The sequence below is a fragment of the Pteropus alecto genome, unplaced genomic scaffold (genome assembly GCF_000325575.1).
Source record: "Pteropus alecto unplaced genomic scaffold, ASM32557v1 scaffold171, whole genome shotgun sequence".
Classification (NCBI taxonomy): domain Eukaryota; kingdom Metazoa; phylum Chordata; class Mammalia; order Chiroptera; family Pteropodidae; genus Pteropus; species Pteropus alecto.
The window spans coordinates 7,229,111-7,255,844 of record NW_006431925.1 but is presented as its reverse complement, the minus strand read 5'-3'; the positions used below and the strand labels follow the sequence as shown (position 1 = coordinate 7,255,844).

The 26,734-nt window shown below is 40.5% G+C and overlaps 1 protein-coding gene across 1 annotated transcript; it reads left to right on the top strand.

The window, feature by feature from the left end:
• On the top strand, window positions 1-26,734 carry EGLN3 (egl-9 family hypoxia inducible factor 3). Its single transcript, XM_006906870.3, has 5 exons — window positions 1-696; window positions 19,942-20,061; window positions 21,622-21,758; window positions 23,520-23,593; window positions 24,475-26,734. Exons 1-5 carry the CDS (start codon window positions 340-342, stop codon window positions 24,504-24,506), a joined length of 720 nt encoding a protein of 239 aa, XP_006906932.1. The 5' UTR covers window positions 1-339; the 3' UTR covers window positions 24,507-26,734.

Sequence of the window (26,734 nt, the reverse complement as noted above, 5' to 3'; positions counted from 1 at the left end):
GGACCTCAGCCTTTCCCCGCCTGGGGCCGCCGCCACACCATTGGTAGCTCCGCGTCTCCAAAAGGAGCCCTCCGACTCTTCACTGGGCCAGTCTGGCGCTGGGTGTTGGAGCTCTGCACAACTCCTGCTGCTCCCTGACTGGGATCCTTCCTCCCCAGAGTTTCGAGCAACTTTCCCTTTTCTCTGGCGCTGCGGTGGCTCGGGGACCGTGACCGCCGCAGGTAGCTGAACCCCGGGCCACTCCCTGCGCCTCGGCTGCGCGCGCGCGCGTTGGTCGCTCTCACTCTCTCTCTTTCTGGGTGCACACTGGGGGTCCCCCAGCTCTGCTCTGCGGGCGAGATGCCCCTGGGACACATCATGAGGCTGGATCTGGAGAAAATCGCCCTGGAGTACATCGTGCCCTGTTTGCACGAGGTCGGCTTCTGTTACCTGGACAACTTCCTCGGCGAGGTGGTGGGCGACTGCGTCCTGGAGCGCGTCAAGCAGCTGCACAGCAACGGAGTACTGCGGGACGGCCAGCTGGCGGGGCCGCGCGCCGGCGTCTCCAAACGGCACCTGCGGGGAGACCAGATCACGTGGATTGGGGGCAATGAGGAGGGTTGCGAAGCCATCAGCTTCCTTCTGTCCCTCATCGACAAGCTGGTCCTGTACTGCGGGAGCCGGCTGGGCAAATACTACGTCAAGGAGAGGTCCAAGGTAGGACGCGCGCGGGCGCCCTGCCGCTGCTGCAGCCCGCGGGGACCGGGGACCGGGGACATTCAGACTCCGTTGTCTGTCGCCTTCGCAGAGCTACGAGCGAACTTTAGTTTTTAATCAAGGAGCAAGAAAGAAGTCAGTCTGGTTCTACCCTCCCCCCACCCCGCCCCGTCCCAACCTCCAGCGAAAATCCATGCCGAGGGCTGAGGGACTCAGGTGTATAATTATAATGACCTTCTGTTAACTTTGAAATAATGGCTCTGATGGGTGGTGCAAGCTGGACAAGCTGTGGCTTTTGGGTCTGATTTTAAGACATGCAGGTTCTCAACGGTCCAAACGACGGACAGGTTATTAGAAACATTGTGTATGATCCAAAACACATGTGAACTCATGATCTTTAATGTCTACTTTAAAGCCACCGCATATTGCCCATCATTGATTTCAGAGAGGATTCCTAGGAAAGCACTCTTAAAGAATCTGGAGATAGTCGCAATTTTGCAATGTGGCGTTTGGTTTGTGGAGTTTGGCAGGTGTGGGAAGAGTTTAGCGTCTCTTCACTTTTGAGTGCTGCCTTTGACTTGTTGCACCCAGGACACTTAAGTCCATCTACTTGATTGTGAAAATTCCCGGTGCTGAGCCTGCACCATACCTTCCCTTTCCTAACTATTAGTTGATGGGGAAATTCACTTGAAACAACCAGTTAAGTGATCAGGGGAGGGTAGTCAATTACCTCCGGGAAGAAATCACGTTTTTGTTCCCATAGCCAGCAGTGACTCCCTTGGTGGCAATTTATCTTGGAAACATTTAGGTAGAAATATGGGAAAGTGTAGTACCATGACATTGGTGCATGTACATTACTTTGGGGGTAGTGTAGCTACTCAGCCTTTTCTACAAATGATGATTCAGCCAATTTTCCAGTGGCAGTTCCGAGCGTGATTTGCATTTCTTTTATTGTGGACTGGTCAGGGGGCACTCAGAACTGTAGGAAACTTTGAACACAGTGAGGCAAAACATACTAGAGTGAGAAGGAAGGTGAACATTCATCTATGGACCATTCTTTAACCATATATGTAGTATTTCTCATTTTAAGATTGATCCTGTGATAAAACGTACCATAGTCATCTCTTTTGTCCCATAAGCTGAGAGGAACACTCTTCATACAGGGCAAGAGGCGAAGACTTGAAATGTATAGAAATGAAAGAGTTGGAGTGGGCAAATGGAGTAGAGGAGAAGATTGCCATACACCTTTCAAAATAGGAGGACATTGAACAGACTATCTGAAAGCATTGTTATCAAATAGACACAAAAAAGTAAATCTTGGAAAATGCCTTCTAATTTTTACTTTGATTTGCGGAAAATTCAGCATTAGCTGGACTTAGAAGATTGACATTAAAGTGGTTTTTTTTTCCTTTTTCTCCATCCTTTTGGTGGTGGATTAGAAAGCTGCCTTGATTAGTCTTGCTTCTGTACCTCACTTGTTTCTGGGGTGGGGTGGAGAGGGGAATGTCTAGCCTTCGTGTTGCAAAGGTGCTTGTAGCTTCAACCCGGAAGAGCAGTTTTTTAAACTTTCTGTTAAACTTAGGTGTTAGGAATGGAATTTGCTCTGAGGAGGGTCAGAATTGATAGAGATCACTAACGTATTTGAACATTAAGTATTTTTACTTAGCTTTGATTTAACAGTGGTAAAGTTTTAGGCTAGAATTTAACTCCACAAATTTAATGAAAAGTACTGTGTATGTCTGGGTAAGGAAAGAGAGATCTATAGACGTGATTTCTCAGTTTGGATTATGTTCTGGTTAGAACAAATAGCTTTTCAGCTAACTCTTTCAGTTAACAGAGGTGACTGTGAATGGAAAAGAGAAAATTCACCTTTTGCCACTGAAGAGACATCTGCCCGTACCTAGATTTTCCAGCTCACCTTTGGCTGTTTTGGCACAAAGCTCTTCGTTTCTGCCCTTTAGAAAAATCACCTCTAGAATGGGATATTCCATGCTCAATTAGAACCAAATGCAAATGAGGCTTATAGTAAATTATATTAAATTATAGTAAAAAAAACCTTTAAAGTTTAATTTACTTGTATATAAAGAAATCTCTTTAGTAATGTCTGTGGCCTTGGGTCTCTTGTTTGAAGTTTCTTATTAGAGTACTGCAGAAACACATTCCATTTCTGTATGATTTAGTTCCCCTTTAACTTTATTTACTTCTTGTCCTTCAACTGCGTGCTTTACTGTGTGCTGCTTCCCAGAGTAGTGATATAAGACCCAATTTCCTACTACATCTTTCAGGTAGGTTTTCAGCAAGAACTGAACTTTTAAAAGGCAGAATATGTACGTTTATTTAAAGAATTTATTTGTAACTTTTTATTGTGAACATTTTCAAATATATAAATATAGAGGCTAGTATAATGAGCTCCCATCACCTATTTTCAACAACTGCCAATACATACATTACTAGTTGTTTTTTAGGTACTTTAAATTTCTTGGGGTTATGCTTATTCATGTCTTGATCCTAATTAAATACTTTTTTCCCTGGATTTTAAAAGGTCACTGAATAATGTAATAATGCCCTTTATCTCAATGAAGCAATAGCAACAGCATTAGGAATAAAATAGGAAAAGGTACTGGAACTGAAATTGAAATTGTGCAAGAGTATGGAAAGAAATACTAAGGAGTTCCCCCTCCCTGCCAAAAAAGTTATTACGGGTCAGAATTTATCTACTTCACTTCGTTGGAGTAAAGTCCTAGGGTGCTGAAGACCCTCTGGAGACCGCGGTTGCATGTAATGTAGTACAGCAATATGGCGCCCCCTAACTTCAAGCATGATCATTGCTTTCAGGCTGTCAAAAGGTTTCTTTACTCCCTTTCGGAGAATTTAGACCACATCCAAAATAATGGTTTTATAATTCGCTCCTTTTGCTTCGGCTGCCTAGATTTTGAAAATGACTCTTTAGAACCAAGAATCCTTTTGCTCGAAGCATCTCACTGTAGACTCACTAGTTAGTAACTCTAATAATAGTAACTGCCTTTCGGTGAGCAGTTTGCTCTGTCTGGCACTGTGCTAATGAACACTTCACAAACACGATCTGTCTGACTTAGTCTTCAGAACCACAATCTTTAGCAAATTGAATGATTAAGTCATTTGCCCAAGGTCACGAAGTCAGTGGTAAGAAAAAGTTTATCACAAAGGTTGGGAGCTTAACCTTGTGGTTTTAGGCAAGTTGCTCCTTTTTCACCAAGTGTAAGATGAGGAATAACAACATCTTAAAGCTTTTCAGGGGAAGGAGCATTAAAATAATGTGCATGAAATTCTTAGCAGGATGCTGGGCCTTCATAAATGTTCCAAAGCTGTAAATGGAAGCTTTGGGATTCTAACTCAGTTCTGTTCGACACCAGAGTTTGTGTTCTTGAGTGTGATGGTCCTTCTTTTCATCCTTTAATTTCTTCAGCAAGTGCTTACTCAGTGTGGGGTACTGTGCAGGGCTTAGGGATACAAAGGTGAACAGGCATAATCCCTGCCTCATGGGGCTTACATTTACTTATACTTTTGAACTGTAGGATCGTCTGGTTCACACTTGATTAATTCTCAAGCCTGAAAAAGAAAAAGGACAAACCCCAAATGTTGAAGTGGGTCAGTTAAGTACATTTGAAGAAGAAAGTGGAGTGCTGTGCTAATGTTTTCCTACTGTTATTGGCAGGAAAAGTATTTGTTAACAAGGTTGATTGTTAGAATCCCTGGCTGGATTAGGGGTTACGGGAGTCATGTTGTGAACAGACAGATCAAGCTTCCCCTGAAAACAATGAAGAAAAGTGATGAAGCAGCAACAAGTTATGAATTAAAAAAAAATGTGTTGCAAAGTAGTAGGTTTGTTCCTTTGCTGTTTAGCAATAACAGTTTTGGCCCACCTTTCTCATATGATGTCAGGAATGTCCATTACTCAGTGGAACATTTCATGGTTGCAAACTAAGCAAAAATAGGATAATGTATTTCGAAGATCAGGATCTCTCTCAGGACTCAAGTGCAGGAAATGTAGCTCTGGTTCACAGAAGACGGGAGCCATATACTAGGAACCAGAAGTCCTTAACATCCCTGACAGCTGGTGTGTTAGTTCTTTTCTCTGGTGCTTTATGGTCTCCATCTCTGCTTCTCTGCTGGTGCTCTTTATTTCTTCCCCTCCGTACTTTCTGTTCAGCTTTTGCTGCTTTCCTGTGCACATGGCTCAAAATGGCTGCCCACAGTGGCCAGCTCAGCTTCAGTTTGAGAACAATAGACTTTTGACCAACATTCTAGAATCTCTGTTTTCATTCCTTGAGAGAAAGTATGATGGTCTTGCCTTGGCTCAGGGGATGCTTCAGCCTTGGTTGGAGTTGCTAGTGGAGCATATAGAAGCATATGGCACAAATAACGGTTGCCGGAACCCATGAGAAGTGCTGTTCTTAAAGCATAGGGTTTGAGGACTAGACACCATAAATGGTGTGTCTGCAATTCAAAGCTTAAAAGTCTGTGAATGAGATATTTTAGGGGGAGGAGGCACTGAGTTTGAAATGCTGGAACATCTTTCTCTAAGGATATAAGGGATTCCTATAAAAGGTTTTGTATTTAAAAATAACAGCTCTTGGAGGAAGGAAATCCAGGGAAATAATTTACAGAATACAGCCTCAGTGACAGTGAAGCAAATTTCCCCGTTGGGTGGTTTCCATAGTGTTCGTTGTCTGTTTTGTTGAAAGACACTTGGGAACAAAGAAAAGAGGTAGTTGGTGTGTGCGTGTGTACTTTATAATTTTTTTTTGTTCAATTTTGGGCCACTGGCCACTCTATCACAACTTTATTTGCTTGCAGTGGAATGGGAAATCGGGGTATCGATTCAATTTATTCATTGACAAATCATTAAATGTCTTGTACCGTGGTAGACCTTTAAGTGGATGGCGGAAGGAAGGTGGAAAGTGATTATTAAACCACCTAAAGAAGTTGAAAGTTTAGTGGTGTGAAATAGTTGTCACCAACTTTTCTTTCTCCTTTTCTAATGAAACATCTACTTTTACACTGATTAGTCATTTTCGTTTCTCTGGGCTTTCTTCAATTTCTCTATTTACTTAAAATTAAGTGACCAAAATAAGTGACCAAAACTATACAAGATTTTAATGATACAAGTTTTTAGAGCTAGAAAGATATCAGAAATCACATCTATCCAATTCCTCGATCATTCAGCAGTTTTTATATTTGGAGAGATGAGGTCTTGTGCAGTCCTTGAGAAAGAATTAGAGTGGGTCTTGGGGCTAAGTTAAAATGGTACTTTAATGGAAAGGGGCTAGCCTGGCTCAGGTTACTCTGTAAGTTAGGTAAACTGGGACACAGGGTTGGTAGGTTAATTCAGCCTCATCGGCATTTTGTTTGGGATTTATTTGACAAATTATGTAGCCTATCTGTACATTCAATTTCTGGGTATCATGAATTATCTCCCTTTCTGTCCTCATTCAGCCCAAAGCAAATTTGTAAATTCTTTCCTGATTCCTGACTCTGGCTAGAAAACCTTCAGATTTTGTAAATAACAAGCAGCCCTGCATGTTTCAACTCCTGTCTGAAGACATACCATATATGGAAGACTTCTCTGATGAAGCTTAAAGGTGGGGGTGGAGTTTATCTCAAACCGGGCAGAGCACATCTGAGAAGCATCTCTATGAACCCCTGCATTTGGCATTTCATTATAAAGCTCAGAGGGCAACTTGCCTGTGGGCTGTGTTTGCTTAGTTTGGCAAGACCTCTGCTTTTGACTCACCTTTGCGGCCTCAGGTAAATTAAGTGACATTTAACCTGTGCCTATTGAATACTAAGGAGCAGCTTGCAAGTTAGCAGTATGGAGAAGGTTATTAATTCATGTTTAATTAGTACAGCAACAGACTTGATAATTCCTTTGTAGCAGCACTTTGTAGCTGTTAACTAATATTGCTCCCAGAAATGGGTGTCATTTTTCTCTAGTGTTTGTCAAATGCACATGTTCTGACAGTAATGATAGTTCAGATGTGTTCTGCTGGGCAACTGCCAGGGGTGCCCAGCGGGTAGCTGCATCCAGAGGCACTGGAATTGTAAATGCGACAGACAAATCATTTTTCGATGCCAGACTAAGGAATTCGGCTTTGGCAGATTGCCAGGAGCTGTTGATTTGGCTTAGATTCAAAGCTGTGTCTGTTTGCCAAGCGAGATTAGTTAGCTAGGTTCATTATACATAGGATTTGTACACCGTTTCCCTTGGTTATTTCAATCTTAAACAAGTATGGCACTTACCTTAATTTTGTATCTTCTTTTGATATTGGGATTTGTGGATGAGTTCCTGTGTTTGTTTTTGGTGAGCTGGTAGTGACTGTATATTTTTCAGCCCCTGCCCCAACCCAATCCCAGCCTTACGGACGCATTGGTTTGCAGTTGTGTAATGCAGGCTTTCAGATCTTGTGTTGGAGTCATTCCGTACCTACTGAGTGTCCTCCATGTTCAGTACAATGTTAATACGTCCTTATTAAGTCAAGACAATCTGATTCTTTAGGAGATGCAATGGTCAACGTTTTTAAATTCCTGGTATGAATGTACCTATCTCATATTAAATATTGTTTTTCCTTCCAAAATGAGGCCAAAATACTATTATCATATAAAAAAAATTCCAAGACAAAGAATCAAAGAATATGATAGTACTCTTGATTATTTGCCAGTGAGAAGAAGACAAAATGAAAAACTTAATTCCAGGTGTCAGTGACATCTATTTTTGGTTCTCTAGGGGAACTTGAAGTTATTCTGAAGCATTCAGGATACTACACTTCTGTTCGAGTATTGCTTAGAAGTAGTAAAGATATACTGTTTTCGAATAGCCTGAACATCTTTTGGAGCTTGCTCTGTGTTCTCCAGACGCATAGAACAAAGAATCTGCCTGTACCCCTCTCTCCATTTTCCCTCCCATTTATAATCATCTAGCTAGTTAGACCTGAGGGACTATTACTCAGAAATCAATACCCCACACAAAATTGACTGTGAATCTTTTTTTTTTTTTTTTGATGTCTTCTTTCCTATTCTTATGGGTTTATAGGTTAATTTGAATGATTGGAGTAGATAAAACCTTTTTAAAATACAAAATATGGAAGATTCAGTCAGGAACATGCAATATAATTGGTCAAAATATGGCCTATTTTATGCTGTTTTGGCTTTTTGTTTTTTAGGTTCACTGTGGAACTTCAAGTTTTTTCTTTTTATTTGGTAAACTAAATTTTGTTTTTATTTTGTAATAGAAATACTTGAAGAGGAGAGTATTTTAAAGAGACTTAGTTTAACCACAAATGACCTGCCTTTGGTTCTCGTTCTCCCTGTAACCCGTTTTAATGTGTTTTTGTCAAAGAGTAAGTCGTCCAAAATCCAACTCTAATCATGCAGTCTCCATGCTTAAAAAAAAAACAACCAAAAACCGACCGTTCTCTCTCCCCATTGTCTACTGTACATACTGTGCACCGCTTAGCATGCCATTTAAGGCCCTCCACATCTGACCCCACCTGTCCCTGTTGACCTTTCTACACTTAATCTCCTGCTCACTGCCTTCCTTCCCTCTCAATCCCTGAAACTGTAGAACCGGATTTGCCAGGCATTCTAAGCTTCCCATTGTCTTCCACTCCTCAAAATCCATTTTAGTGCTTTCCCCATGCAGTCTTCCCCTCTGCTCCTTAGAACTCTGTGGGTGGCTCAATCCAGGCACCCCAGTACGTTTATTTCTTTGGCTGCTTACCCTGTACTTACTTATAAATTCCTTGCAGGCAGAGATTATTAAGTTAAAGATATATTTTTAGTGCCTCAAACCATCCTTTACAATTCATAGGTGCTTGTTGACTTAATTTCATCTTCAAAATGAACTTTGATTTCACAGGATGTTGGAGTGTAAAAAGAAAAAAGAAAAAGGTTTTATAGCGTGGTCTCTAATTCGATGTCAAGGTGTTTAAATATTTTATTACATTAACATACTATGAGGACCATCTCAAAGGAGGGACTTTGGCTTTGTAAAGATTTTCCCTTCAGTTTTGGAATTTTGTGCGTGGCCCTAGAAAGTCACACCTGGATCCCAGTAGCTCATACATACAGGTCCGGCTCAGAGAAGCAAGAGGAGCCCATGGGCTGTGAGGCTGGAGTCCTGGCTGTCTTCTGGTCCTAGCTCAGCCCCTAGCAAGCAGCATCTCAGGACCTCAACTTCCACTTCTGTAGGAATGAGTTAATTTTTTATTTTTGTATTTTAACTTAATTTAGTCCATACCTGCTAGCCACTAGCCATGGGCATTTCACTTTTTTTTTTTTTGGTCTCACTGTAATCTTAGACAAGTCATTCTCTGAGCCTGATTTTCTTCATTTATAACATGGAGACGATAATAAATATCTACCTCAAAGATTATAAGAAATTAAATGAAAACTGAGACTAAATTTTCATCTGAGAGGACAAATAGGTGCTTTCGGTGCCTCTCATTGGATTTCCAAAGTGAGCCGACTACCACCAGTCACACCCCAGCGCTGACATGACAGTAATCCTCAGTAATGCTACAGAGTTACATTCGGAGTGTTTCCTGCCAGCTTTAGGAATCACACTGCCAAGCCTGTGCCAGAAACTGCCCTAGGAATTCCTCTCGCATTCTGCTCTACCCACCACCTCCTGTTCCCCGAATTACATAGTGCAGCTGACTCATTCCCCTTTACCTTTTATCATTTAGGTTGAGGCATTGCCCCTAACGCTTGGTTTTGCCACAATATAGCCGTGGTTCTCAAAGTGTGGTTGTCATCACCGGGAAACTTGCTGTAATTGTAAATCTTGGACTTCTCCCCAAGCCCAGTGAATTAGAAACTCACAAGTCCTCCAGGTGATTCTCATCCACGCTAACATTTGAGAACCACCGGGTAAAATTAGTAAAATGGGGATAGTGCTATATCTTCCTACAGTTGCTCAATTACAGAGAAAAATAAGAGTTTATTCAGTTGATCAGATCTGAGCTTATTCATTGCTAAAACAAACAAACAAATGCATGTGTGTTTAGTTCATTTGGAATATTTTTGAGAAGAAACCCCATACCTTAACATGTTAATCATACACATACACATTTTTCTATTTGTACCAATAAAGTTAATTTTCCACAACCAGAATTGGAGTGAAATTTGGAACTGATTCTTTCCTGTTGTGTTGAATGGAGAGGAAAAAATCTTGTTAATGACTGTAGAGCATTGCTTTCCTATGTGTATCTAATAGTCTTGCAAGAAGTGTGAGCTGAAGGCACCAGAAGAGCAAGAAAGAATCAGTGATTTTGGATGAGCACAAACTGGAAAATAGTGCCTTGTGTGCAGATGATTCTCCGTATTGAACATCTATTATGTGAATACCACATAGAAGCCTAAGGCGGTTTCTGGCCCTCTAGGATAAGATGGCAGCCTTAAGGACGCCCGAGAAGGCAGAGGTGTGGGACTCTTTCTCGGGAATAGCCTGCAGATGAATCCATCTTGACTGGAATCAGAGGTATGACCAAGTAGAGGTCAGAGAGTAGCTACCACTTGCCTTTTCCTACTTCTGCACGGAAAGCTTTGATTTCCCAGTTAAGAGTTTGTGCCTGTGTTTGGTAAGCCACGATAATCATCTGAGAATCCTTTGCTGCATCATCTTGGAGTTGAAGGAAGACAATTTCAGTCACGATTGCTCTGGAAATAACAGCACCTGTTTTGAGTTACCAATTTTTTTTCCTGATATTTTAAAAGTAGTGTTTAGTGATGGAAAGACCATGCTTAGGTCTATAATATCCTGTAAGTTACTTTTTGTGTCTGACTCTCATTTTGTAAAATGGGGCTTGTATCTATCTTAGAGGAACTTGGAGGCAATTAAATTAACCATTCCTGCCCCCTAGACTCACAGCCAGGCACACCTTTATTTCTAGTCCCCTTGCTGCTCCCTAAAATAGTTTATACATTTCTCTCAGGGGAGCTTTTTACTTTCTACCCCTCTAGAACGAGGCACCTAAACGAGGAAAACGAGGAAAATTTATCTCATCCCTTGCCTTCCCAAGAGAAATACACCTTTGTATTTCCTTTAAATTTTTTTCTTAAGTAGTTATTTATATTCTGACTTTGAAACAAGTCCGAAAACTCTGGCTGATGTTGACCTGAACTAATGAGGAAAGGTCCTGTAGAGGCTGTCTTCCTTCTGTAGAATCCGATGTGGGAAGAGCAGCCTGGACTAAGACTTGGGCAGACTGTTGACCAGTTGCATTTGAAGCAGATATGGGCCCTGCAGGGGCTGCAGAGAGTATGTAGGGGGATTGAGCAGTGGGAATAACTGAAGCAAAGACAACTTGGACAACTAGTGCTTTGCTGCAGGATTCAAGCTTCTTTGCTCCTTGTTTTTCTTAACCCCACCTCCTCACCCCTCACCCCTGGAGCTTTTAGACTCAATTCCAAGCACACTCATTTTTCATATTTTTGATATATTTTTGCATTTCATGATTTTCTATCATTATGGAAAGGGTGATAGGTGAGGATGAGAGGGAGTCAGACACTTTGAGTAAAACCTGAAGATCTTAGTTCCCCCCAAACGGGATGAATGGGTTAATGTTAGACATCAGATAAGCTGTCCTGGTAGAGCATGATTTGATGATCAAGGCCTCCCACTCTGCAGCCAGACTTACCTGGGTTCGAAAATACAAGTTACCTAACCTCCTTGTGCCTCAGTTTCCTCGTCTGTAAAATGGAGGTAGCAATGGTTCCTGCCTCATGGGATTAGAGCAAATATTGAATGACATAATATTTGTGAAGCACCTGAACCAGTGTCAGGCACGTAGTAAGCACTATACATGTGTTTGTTCAGTGAATAAATGTGCCTACTGAATTTCATGAGTTTTAATTCTAGCTGATTAACTTTGTGTCATTTCTTCCATTTGGTGGATATATTTATCCAAGTGCTGAAATGGAAATGGAAATATCAGATCTGGTTTCCTAGAAAGTTCTTTAACTTTGTTATTTTTGCAGCATAGTTGCAGTGTCCCACGTTAATATTCTTAAAATTCATTGAGAACTGCAGGCAAAGTTGTTTTCTTGGTTTCTCTCAAATATTGCTTCTAGGCATTTTTCATGATATGTTTTGATTGGTAACCTTTTTTTTTGTATGTTATCTATTAATAAAATCTTGTTTTAACGATTGTATTTAAGTTATCGTGGATTCCCTAAAGTAACTGGAATTCATTTCAGATGAGAATTTAAAGACGACCGTACTCTTACATTCCTGCAGTCACATTCTTTTTTTCTATAACTCTTGGAGCCTTTAGAGAGTTACATGTTAACTTTTATTTTTCTGATAAGACTGTTTCTCACATTGAAGGAAATTAAATATTGTGATTCTCTACCCTCACGTTGCCTTAAGAATTACTCATGAATTTGTTTTTCTATATGAGTAAGATAACTTCTAGGCCCATATGATAACTTTAGGGTTAATGACTTCTGAGAACATAAGCGTTGTGACTCAGGGCACAGGATTCTGCTCACCTTCCTCCTCTGTAACCAGGAAATTAATTGAGATGATGTGTAAAGTGCCACCTGGCCTACATGGGTCCTCAGGAAATGGCAGCTGTTAGGATTTGGGGAAAGATGTCAGAATGGATATGGTTAAATGCCTCTCTTCATGTTTTTAACCCTTAGCCTGACTGATTTTTACTGATTTCATAATTGCAAGGAAGCCCTTATTCAAAACGTTTCTCTGGTGACTGGGGTAGTGAGGGGGGAGGGTTCTCCTGTGCCAGTTCCCTCCGCGGTCGGCTGGGTGGTGTGCTCGGGTGTGGGCTGACTGCCACCCTCACGCAGCGCACGTAGCCCTGTCACTCAGCCGTCACCCTGCTGGCCAAGAGCCAGGCCTCCCGCAGGAAGGGCTGCCTTCCCAAACCCAAGCAGCCTGTTTTGATATGTCGATGTTCCCGAGCCTGTTTACTGTGCTTAATTGTGGGGCTCTGGTTGAATCCCCTCCAAGGAGAGGAATTAACCACAATTCAGAAGGAATGGCAATAGTCTCTTAAATTCCTAGCCTCTGAGAGTTTCGGGGACTTCTTGGGGGAGGGTGACTCACTTAAGTTCATGCACCAAGTGCAGGATCCCTTGGAATAGAATCTTGATCTAGTACAGTTAGACTTTACAGGCCTGCGAATCCTCAGTAGTTTTATGCAGACGTGTGTGTGTGTGTGTGTGTGTGTGTGTGTGTGTGTGTGTGCACGCGCGCGCGCACGCACGCGTGTGTGAGCACGTGCACCAGTTTATTTCTGAGGGTGGGGGGTAGGAGCCCAGCTCTTTAATGAAAGAATCTCAAGGAGCTATTTTCACTGAGCTAGGAGAGCTAAGCAGAAGGTCCCAGAGTCTTGGTAGTTGTTGATGGTGGTTTGGATGATCCTGAAGCTAGGACCAAGTTCATAGTTGAGAAAAACAAGGGCACTGATGAAAAGATCTACCTGAGGACAGGTTTTCAAGTGAAGATGGTATATTTCCTGCCCTTCCAGGCAGCATGCTGTCACCTGACCAGGAGGTGCTGGCCGACCCACTTCACCAAAGCCACTGAGAGTTGGTTGTAACTTTTTACTTTTCGTTTTACGCATTACTGAAGTTCCTGCATTACAACAAAATTCAGGCATGGGAGCATGATTATTGTTCTGAATTAGAGGTGAGGTTATGTGTGTGAAGCAGCGGTCTGGGTATTTAGTTCAGAGAGGAGTTTTTAAAGTGGATTCAGGGCAAATGAGGAAGGCAGAAATAGTTTCAGTATAGAAAGAGAATAATAGAAAACATTTTAATGAGTAACTTTGGGTTTGTTGAAAGGATTACAGTAAGTCCTCACTTAACTCCGTCAGTAGGTTCTGAGACTGTAAGCAAAACTACATGTAATGAAACCCATTTTACCATAGGCTAATGATGTAAACAAGAGTTAAGTTTCTACACATCTCATCAACGTTATAGTGAAACAACGTTGAACGATGAACGTAAGGATGCTACTCCTGGACACCCACTGTGCTTATCTGACGGATACTTGACGGTCTGGTGTTCTGAATCTTCTGAATCGTCTGGTCAGACATTGAAACTTTGGGAAAGAGAATGTGGTACCTGGACACAGCTCATGTTGTTGCCCACCAAAAGCACATTTCTTATTTGCCCCTCATTTAGTTACATTAGACTTTTAAATTAGAGGCTCTTACCCAATAAGATAGATGTCAGACAAGATGCCAAGATAACTAGTGACAGTTTACACAAAGTTTCCTACCTTTTTCTCTAAGCACCTACCTTACCTACAACTAATTTCTTTATGCTAATCTAGATGAAGTTAGGACAAATAAATAAAAATCCTAAAGTACTTTTTAGGTTTGTGCGTTGTTCATCATACTGAGAGCTTACTTTTTTTTGTTCAATTTCATATCAAGGATGGGACTGGCAGCAACGTGAACTTTGTTCAGTGACATTTTCTTGAAACTCTTTGAGAAAGCTTTGCACAGTTACCATCATCTTGTAAAGATGCCTTGTGAATATTGTACTGTAGGAATTTAAGTGACAACAGTGGTTCACGCAAGGTGTCCTTTAAGATTACATACCCCTGAATAAGGAAGCTGAGGAAAGGCTAAAGCAGTAATTCCAGTTTGCTTTCCACGTCCTCTGGATTTAAGTTACTTGCCTTTGCAGAGAATTTTTGGAGTTCTCTTCTTTCACTCCTTGTCATAAATAGAAAATAATGGAAAATGACATTTTGGTTTAATTTATCTTTAGATTTTTTTTTTTTTTTTTTTAAAGAGCACAACTTGCAAAGATCATGCCTCTTCTGGTTTTTCTCTTATTCCAGCCTTTCCTGTGGTGTGCCTGCGTATAGCAGTTTGAATACTTAAAGATTTTTTATTTTTGATTTCTTCAAAAATAGGAAAACTTCAGTTTTAAAGCTGCTGCTAAGCATGTGTAGTGCCTCTGTTCCAGTTATGAAAACCCCCCACCCCCCAGAGATGAATCACCAGATGGAGTCCCTTCCTCAGCAGGTGCCTTTATGAATCTGGGACATAAAGTGTACAACCACGTGGCTGCCTTGCTCACTGTCCACATTAAATGTATGTGTTAAAATATGTGCTGAACACAAACCACCAGGAAAATTACTCAGGAGTATAGCCTTTAGCACCTCCACCCGCAGCTGATTAGAAACGTTGGCAAGTTTGTCACCTAGGCTGTTGCCACCCGAACATAAATTAGACCCATTTCTGGACAGAAAACTTCAGCTATTACATTCTGCACTATAATGTGTTGCTTGCTGTTTTTCCACGCTAAAGTAGGTGTATAGCCTTGTGTGTTTCTTCTCAGCTCTTTCCACGTGTAATTCTCCGAGTAATTAGTGCCTTATGGTGAAGAGGGGATGGATCCTGGGTCCCCATCGCTCTGTCCAGAGTGGAAGGACCTGACGAGAGGGTGTGGTGGAGGCTTGTGGAATGTGGATGGCACTGAAGGGCGAGGCTGTGCCTTTGCACAGGATACATCTCAGCCTGGTGAAGAGCTATGGAGAAGGTGCCCACTTACAGCTTGGGAGCTAATGCAGGGTAGCTCAACTTCTTAGGAGACCTCAGCGATCTCAAAATACGGCCTGATATATATATATATATTTTATGGCGGTAATTAAAAAAGTGGGGTACATCATATTCGGGAAAGTTTACATGCAAATCCAGTTTAGTTGTCTGCTATTCTCCTAAAATCTGAAGATTTTGTAATACACTGGGCTCTCATTGTAAAGGGCGGCAAATTCCCTGGTGTAAGCAGCATAGCACACACTCCAGAGTTCTGACACATACATACCTGCTTGGCTTCTTTCATTTATGTTAGTCATAAGTGCCAAAAGCTGTTTGAGTTTGCTAGCCCTGGTTTGGAGCTACAGAGCACGTAAGTAGAATCGGATCCCTGCAGGGGAGACATTGTGAAGTCCCACTTGAGGGGAATGCAAACGTGCATATCATCAGCTTTAAAAATAGCTAATATTAAGCAGGACTAAGTGTGTGCCAGGCCTGTGCTAAGTATTTTACATAGAACATATCCTTCAATCCTCATAAACCCATTTTACAGATGAGGAAACTGAGATGTAGAGAGGTTATGTACAAGTTATTTTGTATTTAGGTTGTATTTTATTCAAAGTATGCTCTGCTCAAGACCATTCATAGTTCAAAACAAATCCTTACGAAAATTGGCTGGTATTTCTGCTTAGTGGTTAGAGGTCTAGCATTTGGCTGTGGACCAAACTACCAGCTTAAAGGTCACCCATCCAGACAGGCCTTGAAGTTATACTATTCTTGACAAATTTTAAAAAGTGGATTCCCATTTATTACCAATTTTGCAAATAAAGCCAGACTTGATTAATATTTCAATTTGGTAAGTTAAAATTTACATAAAATACCACTTTACTATAACTTCAAGTCATACTAGTGAATCTGACTCCAAAGTCATGAGCGATACAAACTACATTTCCATAAAAATCTGGGTTGTTGATTGTTATTAGAAAACTGGAGGCTGGGGTGAGGCAGATGTACCCCCTTGCTACCTGTGGGTCGAAAATAATCGTCATTGCTGAATGGACACCGGAGGTCACCAACACCGGTTTTTTGAAGTGGTTTATACGTGCAAGCAAGCTGTGATTGGTTTCAATCAGGAGCGCTCCGTTTAGGCTTTGGAATGGAAATCTCGGACTTTCACTTTTCAACTTTACCTTTGAGATTGCTGAGATATGTTTTTTTATGAAGTCAGCTTACCAAGAATTCTAACAGAACCACTGTTTTCTTTTCCATGTGTAGCATTTGGGGAGCAGATTTTGTTACTTGGATTTGGCTGTTAAAATTCTGTATATCTGTGTATATCTTCAAAGAATACATACACGTTTCCTGCCTGAACGTGGCCGCCTCAGTGTCTAGAGCACATATCTTTGGTCTAGAGCCAGACTGAAAGCCTGGGAGGAGTTCATCCCTCTGCTCTTTTTCCTTTGGCTACAGAGCTATGGAGAGTCCCCTGGGATGGTGGGAGGGAGGGGGTCCATGGTGAGGTCAGAGGGAAGAATGGTGAATGCATAAGGGGACATGGGGATTTTTCTGTACATCCAACAATAGAACTATAAGACTATACACTGTATGTGCTTTTGTAGATCACACTAACATTTCAAATATTAATCCAGTCAGGAAGTTTTGGCAAACAAAAAATCTAGAGTAAATGAGACATCTTCCTGATTTGTATTTAGTGTCATTACTTGGCATATTCGTCACATGATTATTAAATACTCTGGCCCTGTTCTGAAGCATTCTCCTCCTTTATACACTCTAAACCCCTTGTTGGGCTTGATGAGATTTAGATAGCAACTCTGTCGACCCAGTCAGTTTCCGGGGTTTGTTTCTGCCCCGTGCACAAATTGGCACAGAAATGAGTGGCTAGTTATTGACACGACTCCTTGCTTCTGAGTGCATCCTTAGCGTCCTGGTTTTAGACTGTGCCAAAGACCAACGAATAATTGGGAATGTACCCAAGCCAAGACCCATCTCCTATGGCTGTTGTCCAGAAAACACTGATAAAATTGGCTTTATGTAGCTTCAACAGGCCCACTGAAGCCCACGATGATTTCCTTCCATTGTTTCAAACTTGATGCCCTGGCTTCAGGAACCAGGAGAAAGAGAGTAAAAGTTCATTCTGGCCAGAGATATTTCTCTATTCCTTTCCCTTAAGCAGTCAGATACTTTGCTGACATTAAGAAGTTTTGTCCAAATGTTAAGTCCCCTGGAATGTGCTAGCTCTTTCTCTGTGTGTGTTTTATAGATGGAACAATTCTTAGAGGATGTGCTTTTGTGAGTTTGTATCCATTTTTTTTTCAATATTTTAATCTAAATTGAGTCCTGAGGTAGATACCTACTTCATAATGCCCCAAAGAACTGTTTGTTGCTTTTTCTGTGGTTGATGCTTAGACTGAGTCTTTACATCTTCTTGGACTGTCCCAGGCCATATAACCCAAGCCTCTCTTTAGAGAAAAGAAACTGAGCCTGGGATCACACAATTAGTTGCAGAGTGAACTAGATGGCAGGCATCCAGACCACTGACCTTTTCCTTAGAGTTGAGCCGTTTAAGAACATGTTTATGTAGCACTATGTAGCTTTTTCTTTCCAGGGTTTCGCAGTGGGAAGATGGTAGGGAATTCAGCCTATAATTATTTGTGGCTTAAATGACTTTCATTATTGGCTCAATGGTAGCTCTTAATACATCCTAATAGATGCTTCCAGGGATGGGTAATTCCCTTGTCATTATAGGTGACTTCATTTATCTCTTCTTCTCCAGCTAGGCCCATCATTTCTGTCTGCTACCCATCACCTATCCCTAAGCCATTCTTTGTTTGGCGGTAGCATCATTTGTTAAATCTTGATCGCAGTAGCCTCAAAATTCCACCTTCTGAAAGATGTTCGGGCTAACGGCCTAATTTTAGCTCTAAGGTGACATTGAATTGACATTTTTGATGTTCAGAAGCAAGGTGTGGGGATTGCTAGCTTCATGGGGATATAAAGTTTGGTAGATCTGGCGATTTAAGCTTTAAGATCATTGCAATGCCAAGTTACCATTCAGCCTTATTATTGTTCTGGAGCTACGGTGTTTTATGAAGTTGACATGCAATGTGTGGTGAAGCCTTTAAAGTGACATGCCTCGTTCACATCTCTGTGCTACTACTGGGAGTGACTTGGCACCCACATTGATTCATTGAGCTATTCTAGTGTATTGGTTTGGGCCTCTACCTGACTGATCATTTTACCAGTGAAACAACCCTGCCATTTATAAAGCAAAATTCGAACTGGATCGCTACATGTATATTTGAAGATAGGTGTTTAAAATGACAGAAATCTCTATTGATTTAGTAAGTTTACTAAAATGTAAACTCACTCTTTAGAGGAGTCATTCAATAATTCATTCATTTATTTATATGCAGATTTTAAACAGACACCTTCTGTTTCAGGCACTGTTCTAGGCATTAAGAATATGTCAGTGACCAAACAAAGAAAAGTATCCTTTTCCTCATCTTATGTTGCCAATTCCTATATTTTCTCTGCATATATCTCATCCCTGTAAAAATGTTTTAGAATTATGGCAGTGTCCTGTGAGAACTAGCTTTTTTGCTTATGATTTTCTACTCCTTGCTATAATCTCTCCATGGAACAATTGCTGGTTTGTTACCCTCATAATAATAATTCTCTAATATTAATTTTCAGTGGGATTTTTAGTATGGCTTTCTGCTTTATTCTTCCACCTGGCTGATAAAGGTAGCACTTGGACAAAGGAAGAGAACTTCAGATTATCATCTGATTTGATAATTATCAGTAGGAAGATGACAGGCATTAAGAAACACATTAAGATGTGTCTGTGGTTTTATCCATAAACCAGGCCTGACTGTGTCATCTCCGGGGGTCCCCATTCTGCGGGTTACAGACCAGTACCTGTCTGTGGCCTGTTAGGAACCGGGATGCACAGCAGAAGGTGAGCGGCGGGCGAATGAGCGAAGCTTCATCTGTATTTGCAGCTGCTCCCCAGCGCTAGCATCACCGCCTCAGCTCCATCTCAGATTAGATTCTCATAGGAGCACTGGTCCTTGGTGCCAAAAAGGATGGAGACTGCTGCTGTATATGAACAAGTTGGAACACAGCTTCCCATTGACCCTTCCCTCTTCTTTCTTTCCTAAGCATTTTATTGAGCAAGCCTGACCTTTTCCTCCTTGGTGATTGGTTCCTGCTTCTTTATAAATGCAAGTATCTTGAGCCCTTGTTCTAGGATTGCAGGTGATTTGGTGATTCAGGAACACATGTTAAACGGGCATAAACTTTAAACTCCAAACCTAGTGATTCTGATTTTGTGGGTCTAAGGTGGGAACCTACAACCTGCATTTTCAAAAAGGAGGGCTGGAGAAAGGAGGGGCATCCTAATGCCGACGTAGATGGGTTACTGTCTAAAATGTTCTACGACTGTGGAAATATTGTTGAACCACTTTCTACCAGGCTGAGCCATAGGTATGACTTGGCCGTTAAATCTTATATGCTGAAGAGTCCAAATTTATATACTGTACATGCAATTAAGATGCCAGCAGCCACCTATAAATGTCGATAGTACCGAAGGATTCTGTATTACCTAGCTGTTCACCAGTGGGAGAAGATCGTCTCAGTTTTGTTAACCAGTTTTCTTGGGATTTCTCCTTAGGCAATGGTGGCTTGCTACCCAGGAAATGGAACAGGTTATGTTCGGCATGTAGACAACCCCAACGGTGACGGCCGCTGCATCACCTGCATCTACTATCTGAACAAGAATTGGGATTCCAAGGTACGTTGGAGTAATGAGAATAGAGTATGGGGTTAGAAACTAGAGGAAAAGAATTGACGTGACTTAGAGAAGAGTTTGGAGTTCATAATTCCCACTGATGAATCTTTTTTATTTCATGCTTTCCTCCCCTCCCTCAGTATTAGTACTAAAGTTGATGAGATGAAAATAATGGATATGAAGTTAATTTGATGAGGAGTAGGTAGGGTCATTGTTAGTTATTAGGATATGGGAGAAGTGATTGATGAAGAGAAGGTAATTTGTTATTTTAGGATTAGGATTATTTTAGGATTAGTCTAGTCCAGAGCTGGTGGGACTCTAAGTGTAGAATAAGATGTACATTTTTCCCTTCCAGCAGCAACACTGAGAGAATTCTACAAAAATAGAACTGTAGGATATAAAACCACCCTCAAGTGAGGTTTCCCACACAATCCTCTCTCTGCGTGATATATCTCATTGGTGGCTGCTTGCCATAGCTTACTATGGTTTGTGAATGCCAAAGGCTGTATGGCTTATTTTTGTATTTCTGAACATATAGATAGATAAAGATATGAAGTCTGGTTCCACGCTTACAAACATTTGTCTAGAATTTGTATGCTTTTAGAAAGTTAAGGAAGATTTAGGAGTCTGAGAAGTCAGAGAACTTTTCATGCTTATTTGGCTTTTGAACCTTCTGCATCTCTCTTTCCTGTTCGTTAGGATAGACGCAGGCCATCATAAAGCTAGGATATTTTATCTGGGGTCAGAAGAACTAAACCTGGGAAATCAGTGAATCAGTGGCAAGGCTTGTCACTTCTCCCTGTTTGGTAACATGACTAGAATATATCTGTCAGTTGTCTTTTAAAATCTTGGAAGGTGATGTTATAGGAGAGAGAATAAAGTCGTCAAGTCAGTGATAATAAATTGCAAAATAGAAAATCAACAAATACTTGCATGCCTGATAGGACTGTGCAGGAAATATTGGTGTGCGAGGCCTGAATTCTACCCTGCTATGGTAATTCTAGTAGGGCAGATTGGGCATACATGTAAAATGAACAAGTAATTGAAGGAAGAGAGTGATATATGTAATAAAAGGTACAGATAAGGTGGTTTGAGAGTTCAGAAAAAAGAGTATGTCACTTCCAACTAACAGGGTCATATAGGAGCTGGGGGAGTGCAGAGGAAAGCTGTACATTCCAGTCAGAGGGGAAGTTATGTGGGATGGTTATCCTAGGAAGCTGTTCAGATTAGATTGAGCCATGTGAAATTGCTGGGGTTTTTGTGTATAGGTCAAAATCAGTTGAATATTTGCAATTCTGTATGATTTGATCTAATAGGACTCCATTTCATGTCCATGGGCTTCGTGATTGCGGGGGTGGGAAGGCGTCCTTTGGGCTGTGGTGAACAAGGAGATATTTCTAGCCAAGTCTGAAATAAAAATGAATATAAAGTATGAGGCTGAAGTAACTATTTGGGGGCAATATATACTTAGAGTGGAGGTTGGAGATGGCTTTGTCTGAAATATCATTGTTAATTAACTATGCGTGACTCCAGGAAATAATGTACCTTTTTTGTGGCCCTCAGGTACACGGTGGGGTCCTACGGATATTTCCAGAAGGGAAGTCATTTGTAGCAGATGTGGAGCCCATTTTTGACAGACTCTTGTTCTTCTGGTCAGACCGAAGGAACCCCCATGAAGTCCAACCTTCCTTTGCGACCAGGTAATAGCCTAGGCCATGATTCCTCTTGAGAAGATTCTTGTTCAAACCTCAGTTCCCAGAGAATTCTCTAAACTTGTGTCCTGTGCATATGAGGGAGCAACCACACCCCAAAGTTGATAGCAAACCTGTTTGGAGTCAAAAATTAAAAAGGAAATTTTGTATTCTTTAGTATACAAAATCTAACGTCACTTTAAACTATTAACAAATTGTTTTCCGTTAGGTGAGTGTATTGGATTCCAAATTTCCCAGAGTGATTTTCTCTTCTCTCCTTTCATCCACATCCCTCCTTTAAAAAACCTAAGGTTGAACTAATTCTAGAGAATGTTGGCTACCACATATCAGGAATTCTGTCTGATTAACTCTGGATGAGTTTACGAGATGCCAGTTGCAAGCAGAGAAAGAATCTGCAGAAAAGAAAGAGGAATTTGTTCTGACTTCTATTCCTTTTTACACTTTCCTTAGCGTAAAATTGGTTTGGGCTCACTGTACTGATCATATCCGAACAGCTGGATTCTTAAAAATCCTTTCCTTAGCTCACGCTTGGAGAGATTTTCAGGGTAACTGAATAACCAAGTGTTGTTTAGTATTAATCTAGAAACTCTTGATATAATCTTAATTTTGGGTTCTGCCTCTCATTGGCCTTTGCTTATGGCCAAAGCTGTCAACCAGACAGTACTGGAGTGCTGTGGGTACAGCTTGAACTGGGACTAGCAATTGGGGGCAGAGGGTGAGAACTTGAGTTGAAGGATAATTACTAAACCTTAACAAGCCTAATTAAATTAAAATCACATGTGTAAAGAGGTTAAGATTTATACACGTCCCCTTCCAGAAATCACAGATCTGAGCCCACACAGAGTTGCATATTAAATGTCAAATTGGAATGCGCCCTAGGTGACCAGGTAACAAATTCAACCGCCAAAACCTGCCTGTGGCTTGTTTGATAGGGTTCTACGATTGGATCCTGTCATTTGTTCCAGAATTCTTTTGTTATTCCTCAGTCCCTTGATGGCCGGAGTCGCAAGGGGAACGTTAGCAAATGTTGATGGGAAGCCCTTGAAAAAGTCGAGTGCGAGTGCTATAGAAATTCCAGTAGCTAATAATAATCATAAAATGAAACTTTTCGAAAACTCGGGCATGAAAGGATTCCTATTCCAGTCCAGCCTATAGATGGGATAAAGCAAATTAATGAGAATGCAGTAGAAAGCTCGAAGACATCATCATTCTGTTGCATCTTTGCCTCAGTGTCCCAAACTAAAGGAAGAAAGCCAAGAGTTTTAAGTGTCCTGTCATTTAAATAAATTATTCTTCGCAGCTTCACTTAGATGTCACCTCTTCTTCTCTGTGTTCTCCCCAACAACTTGGGTCTCCCAGTCTTTAGCAGAATGATTCCCTTTTGGTCTTTTCTGTGTGGGTCATCTTGGCTTGTTATATTATTTGTTAAATCGCCTGTCTCCTCAGCTAGAGTATGAGCTCCTTGAGGAAGAGGCAGATATATTCACATGATCATTTGATTTTCCACTGCCCACTCTAATGCCTGGTGCATACTTGGAATTCCTTCCGTGTTCTATCACATTTAAATAGAATTGAAACCAGAGAAGTTTATTTTAAATTAAAATTGGGATGGACTTCTAATACTAGGGGAAAACTTTAAATGTTGGCTTTACAGAGGACTCTGAAATGAGATTTCTAGTAAGTATTTTTTTATTTTTTGGTAGTATTTTTTAACCTCTTTTCTTTTATCTCTCTGCTTATCTTTTACAGATATGCTATGACTGTTTGGTACTTTGATGCTGAAGAAAGGGCAGAAGCCAAAAAGAAATTCAGGAATTTAACTAGTATGTGTTTGATAATTTTCTGTGACTTTTCATCGAATCAATCCATGACTTTTATTCCAAATTTTTATATATATTCTAATCTACTCTGTTCATTCTCAGCTGCAGCTTAGCGTCATATATAATGGCATCCTGATGGGCTTCATCCTGAAACCCTGGCCTTAGCTCTGCTGGAAAAATCAGAAGAAAATGCAAAGGGCATCCTTTGTGAATGCCCACTGATTGCATGACAGTTTCTAATAGATGGGAAATTGTTGACTTTTTATCATTAATGTTCACCCATCAAACATAACGTTAAATTTTGCACATGATTTTGGTACATTGCAAAGGAAATACATTAGAACCCAGCTATAATGGTTAATTTATTATATTGGTGTGGGACTGTGACTCTCAATATAAAATCTGGACTCGTGTCTTATAAAGTGAATATGACTTAACACCATTCCTGTCCCTTCCAACTGGTACTGTAAGGCAGCATTTCTCAAAATATGTTGCATTGAGAATACTAGTCTTGTCACTCATGCCAAGGCAGTTTGTGAGAAGGTAAATTCCTGGCCCCTAAAATGTGGGAAGTGTTACATACTCTATCCCTCTCTCAAAGAGTCACAGTGCTCACTGGCGTATTAATCAAGAAAAATTAATCTAAGAAATCCTACAGTATAGACATGTGTAACATTGCCTAACTCATGACCCATTTGGACTATATACCTATCAAACATCTACAAAAACACATTTTGCTAAGTCCTATCAGGAGGCACTCTGCTCAACTTTGTTCTGTAAGTTGGGAAGTATTTACTGGAGGCTTTTTGGATGACGTTTGTGACATGACATTGATCTGATCTAGCTCCTTACCCATTTCATTTTATTTTCTGTCTCCAACCCAGGGAAAACAGAATCTGCCCTCACTGAAGACTGACGGTCTCTGAAATCACTGGCCTTTATTCATTTTAGCAACGGTTAATGAATCCCTTTAAGAGTTGAGATCCAAAGAAGGCCTCTTCAGTGACACGGTGACAAGAAACCCCCCTGCTGCTTGCATCATTCATATCCCTGTCTTGCGAATGGTACTCTGTGTTTTCTTGCCAAGACTGTATCTACCTGCAGATACTGTCTTTGCCAGATGAACTCATTTGCTAACTCCAAAAATACCTGCAGACAACCTCGCTGGCCAGTGATTTAACTGATAGATTTGGTAATACTATCAAAACGAGAGCCTGGAAGCATGGGCAAGGGAATGAATCTTACTTGCACTTTATGTATACCTCCTAATTTGAAAGGAGGAGGTTTGCAAAGATGAAAAAGAAAAAAAAAGAAAAAAAAAAGAAAAAAAATGGTGACGGATGTCATAGAGAGGCATCTTTGAAGACTTAATAGCAAGAAATGGAGATTTGTGTCATTTGAACAATTTCCAGATGTTCTTAATCCAGGGCTGTTGGCGTTTCTGGAGAATTATCACAACATAATGACATTATTACCTCTAGAAAGGGCTGCTGTCATGGTCATCAATTTATAAGTGTCCTGTAGACACTCCTTTTTTTCTGGTCCCGTAAGCTGGACTCTGCCTCTGCCCCGTTTTGCTGAAAATATGACCTTCTGATTAAAAATGACATCATTTATTTTCTATTTTCACTTTTACTTGGAGAACCTAATTCCTCAGAGGCAAAAACTAGACATTAATTGTTTTGGTTGCTCTGTTGGAATGGAATTTGTGTTTAAATCAAAGGGAAAAATGTCTGCCAGGTCGTTTAGAGTCAGCAGCCTCTGATGATGATGACGGTGTCGGAAGACCTGGGTGTACCAATGTACCACAAATGTGCGCACCTTGAGCAGTTCGACAATGGAGAGGGAATTGGAAATGTGGGCACTCTCATTTTTCAGTTTTCTTTTCTAATGAGTTCATCCTTCTTTAGCAAAATAAGAAAATGAGAAAAAACAGGGTGCTCTATTTTAAAAAGGAAATGGAAATAAAACAAAAGTCTTGAAAAGCCGTGTGAGTTCTTTCACATTTTCTACCCCTAGTTGCCTTTTTCAACAGACTTGACTCTCCACTGTGTTTGGCAGTGTGGCCAGAATCATGAATTTGCTAGAACTGTGGAGGATTCCACTACTGCAGTAAGCACAGAATCCACTGCCTAAAGAACCCTTATCAGTGCCTATTTTATGAAAGTTACCCTTCCTGGTTTTCAATTCCATTTTCATATTTTAAAAATCCCTTTAATTTCTTGCTTGAAAATCTCGCGGACATTAAAGAGGCAGAAATACTTTGTCATTTACAGATATATAGACTTTCCAAGAAAAAAGCTTAGTTTTTTCCTTTTCTGGTTTTAGAAAATTTCCAAACAAGACTTGCCTTCATTCTCATAATTGCTCTTTTTTTTTTATAGTACTGATCACGAACTAACTTACTATGTAATTTACTTATTTATTATGATTAATGTCTTTTATCCTTTCTCTGGAGTGTAAGCACGAAGAAGACAGGGATTTTGTATGTTTTTAATCAATGGAATGTATTCCCAGCACCTAAAATAGTGCCTGGCACACAGCAAGGGCTCAGTAAAATATTCATTGAATAAACTCACTCTCCTACCTTAGCATTTCAATGGTTTGATTAATTTCTTTCACCTTTGGCGGGAAGGTCTCACTAGAATTTTTGCACACACATCTTTCATTGTTGACTTATAAATTTAAGCTAATAGTTTAGAAAGCGCTGGTCATTGCGTCATTTCATATTTGTTTACCTGTTTGAACAGGTCATTGGCTGCTATGAATCTGAAAATTGAACAAAGAAGAATTCTGCCCTTCAGTGTATTGGAACTGTAGGTGTAACATACTATTAGCTTCACGTAGGACGGAGCACATTCTTCCTTTGAAACAATTTTGAAAAACTTTATTAAGAGAGAAAGAAGATTGTTTATTAGGAATTTTGCTTTCTATAAAATTGTAATTAAGTTTTTTTTCCATGATTACTAATGCCATGAGAATGACTGACTATATTCTGAAGGAATATAATGTCATTCCAATGGTATATCTTATATCTTTCATCTCAGTCTATATTTTGACTTGCCAAAAGATCGGACCTCTTATGCCTTGCTTATTTCTTCCAGACGAATGTCCTATAAACTAATAAACTATATACCAAATCAA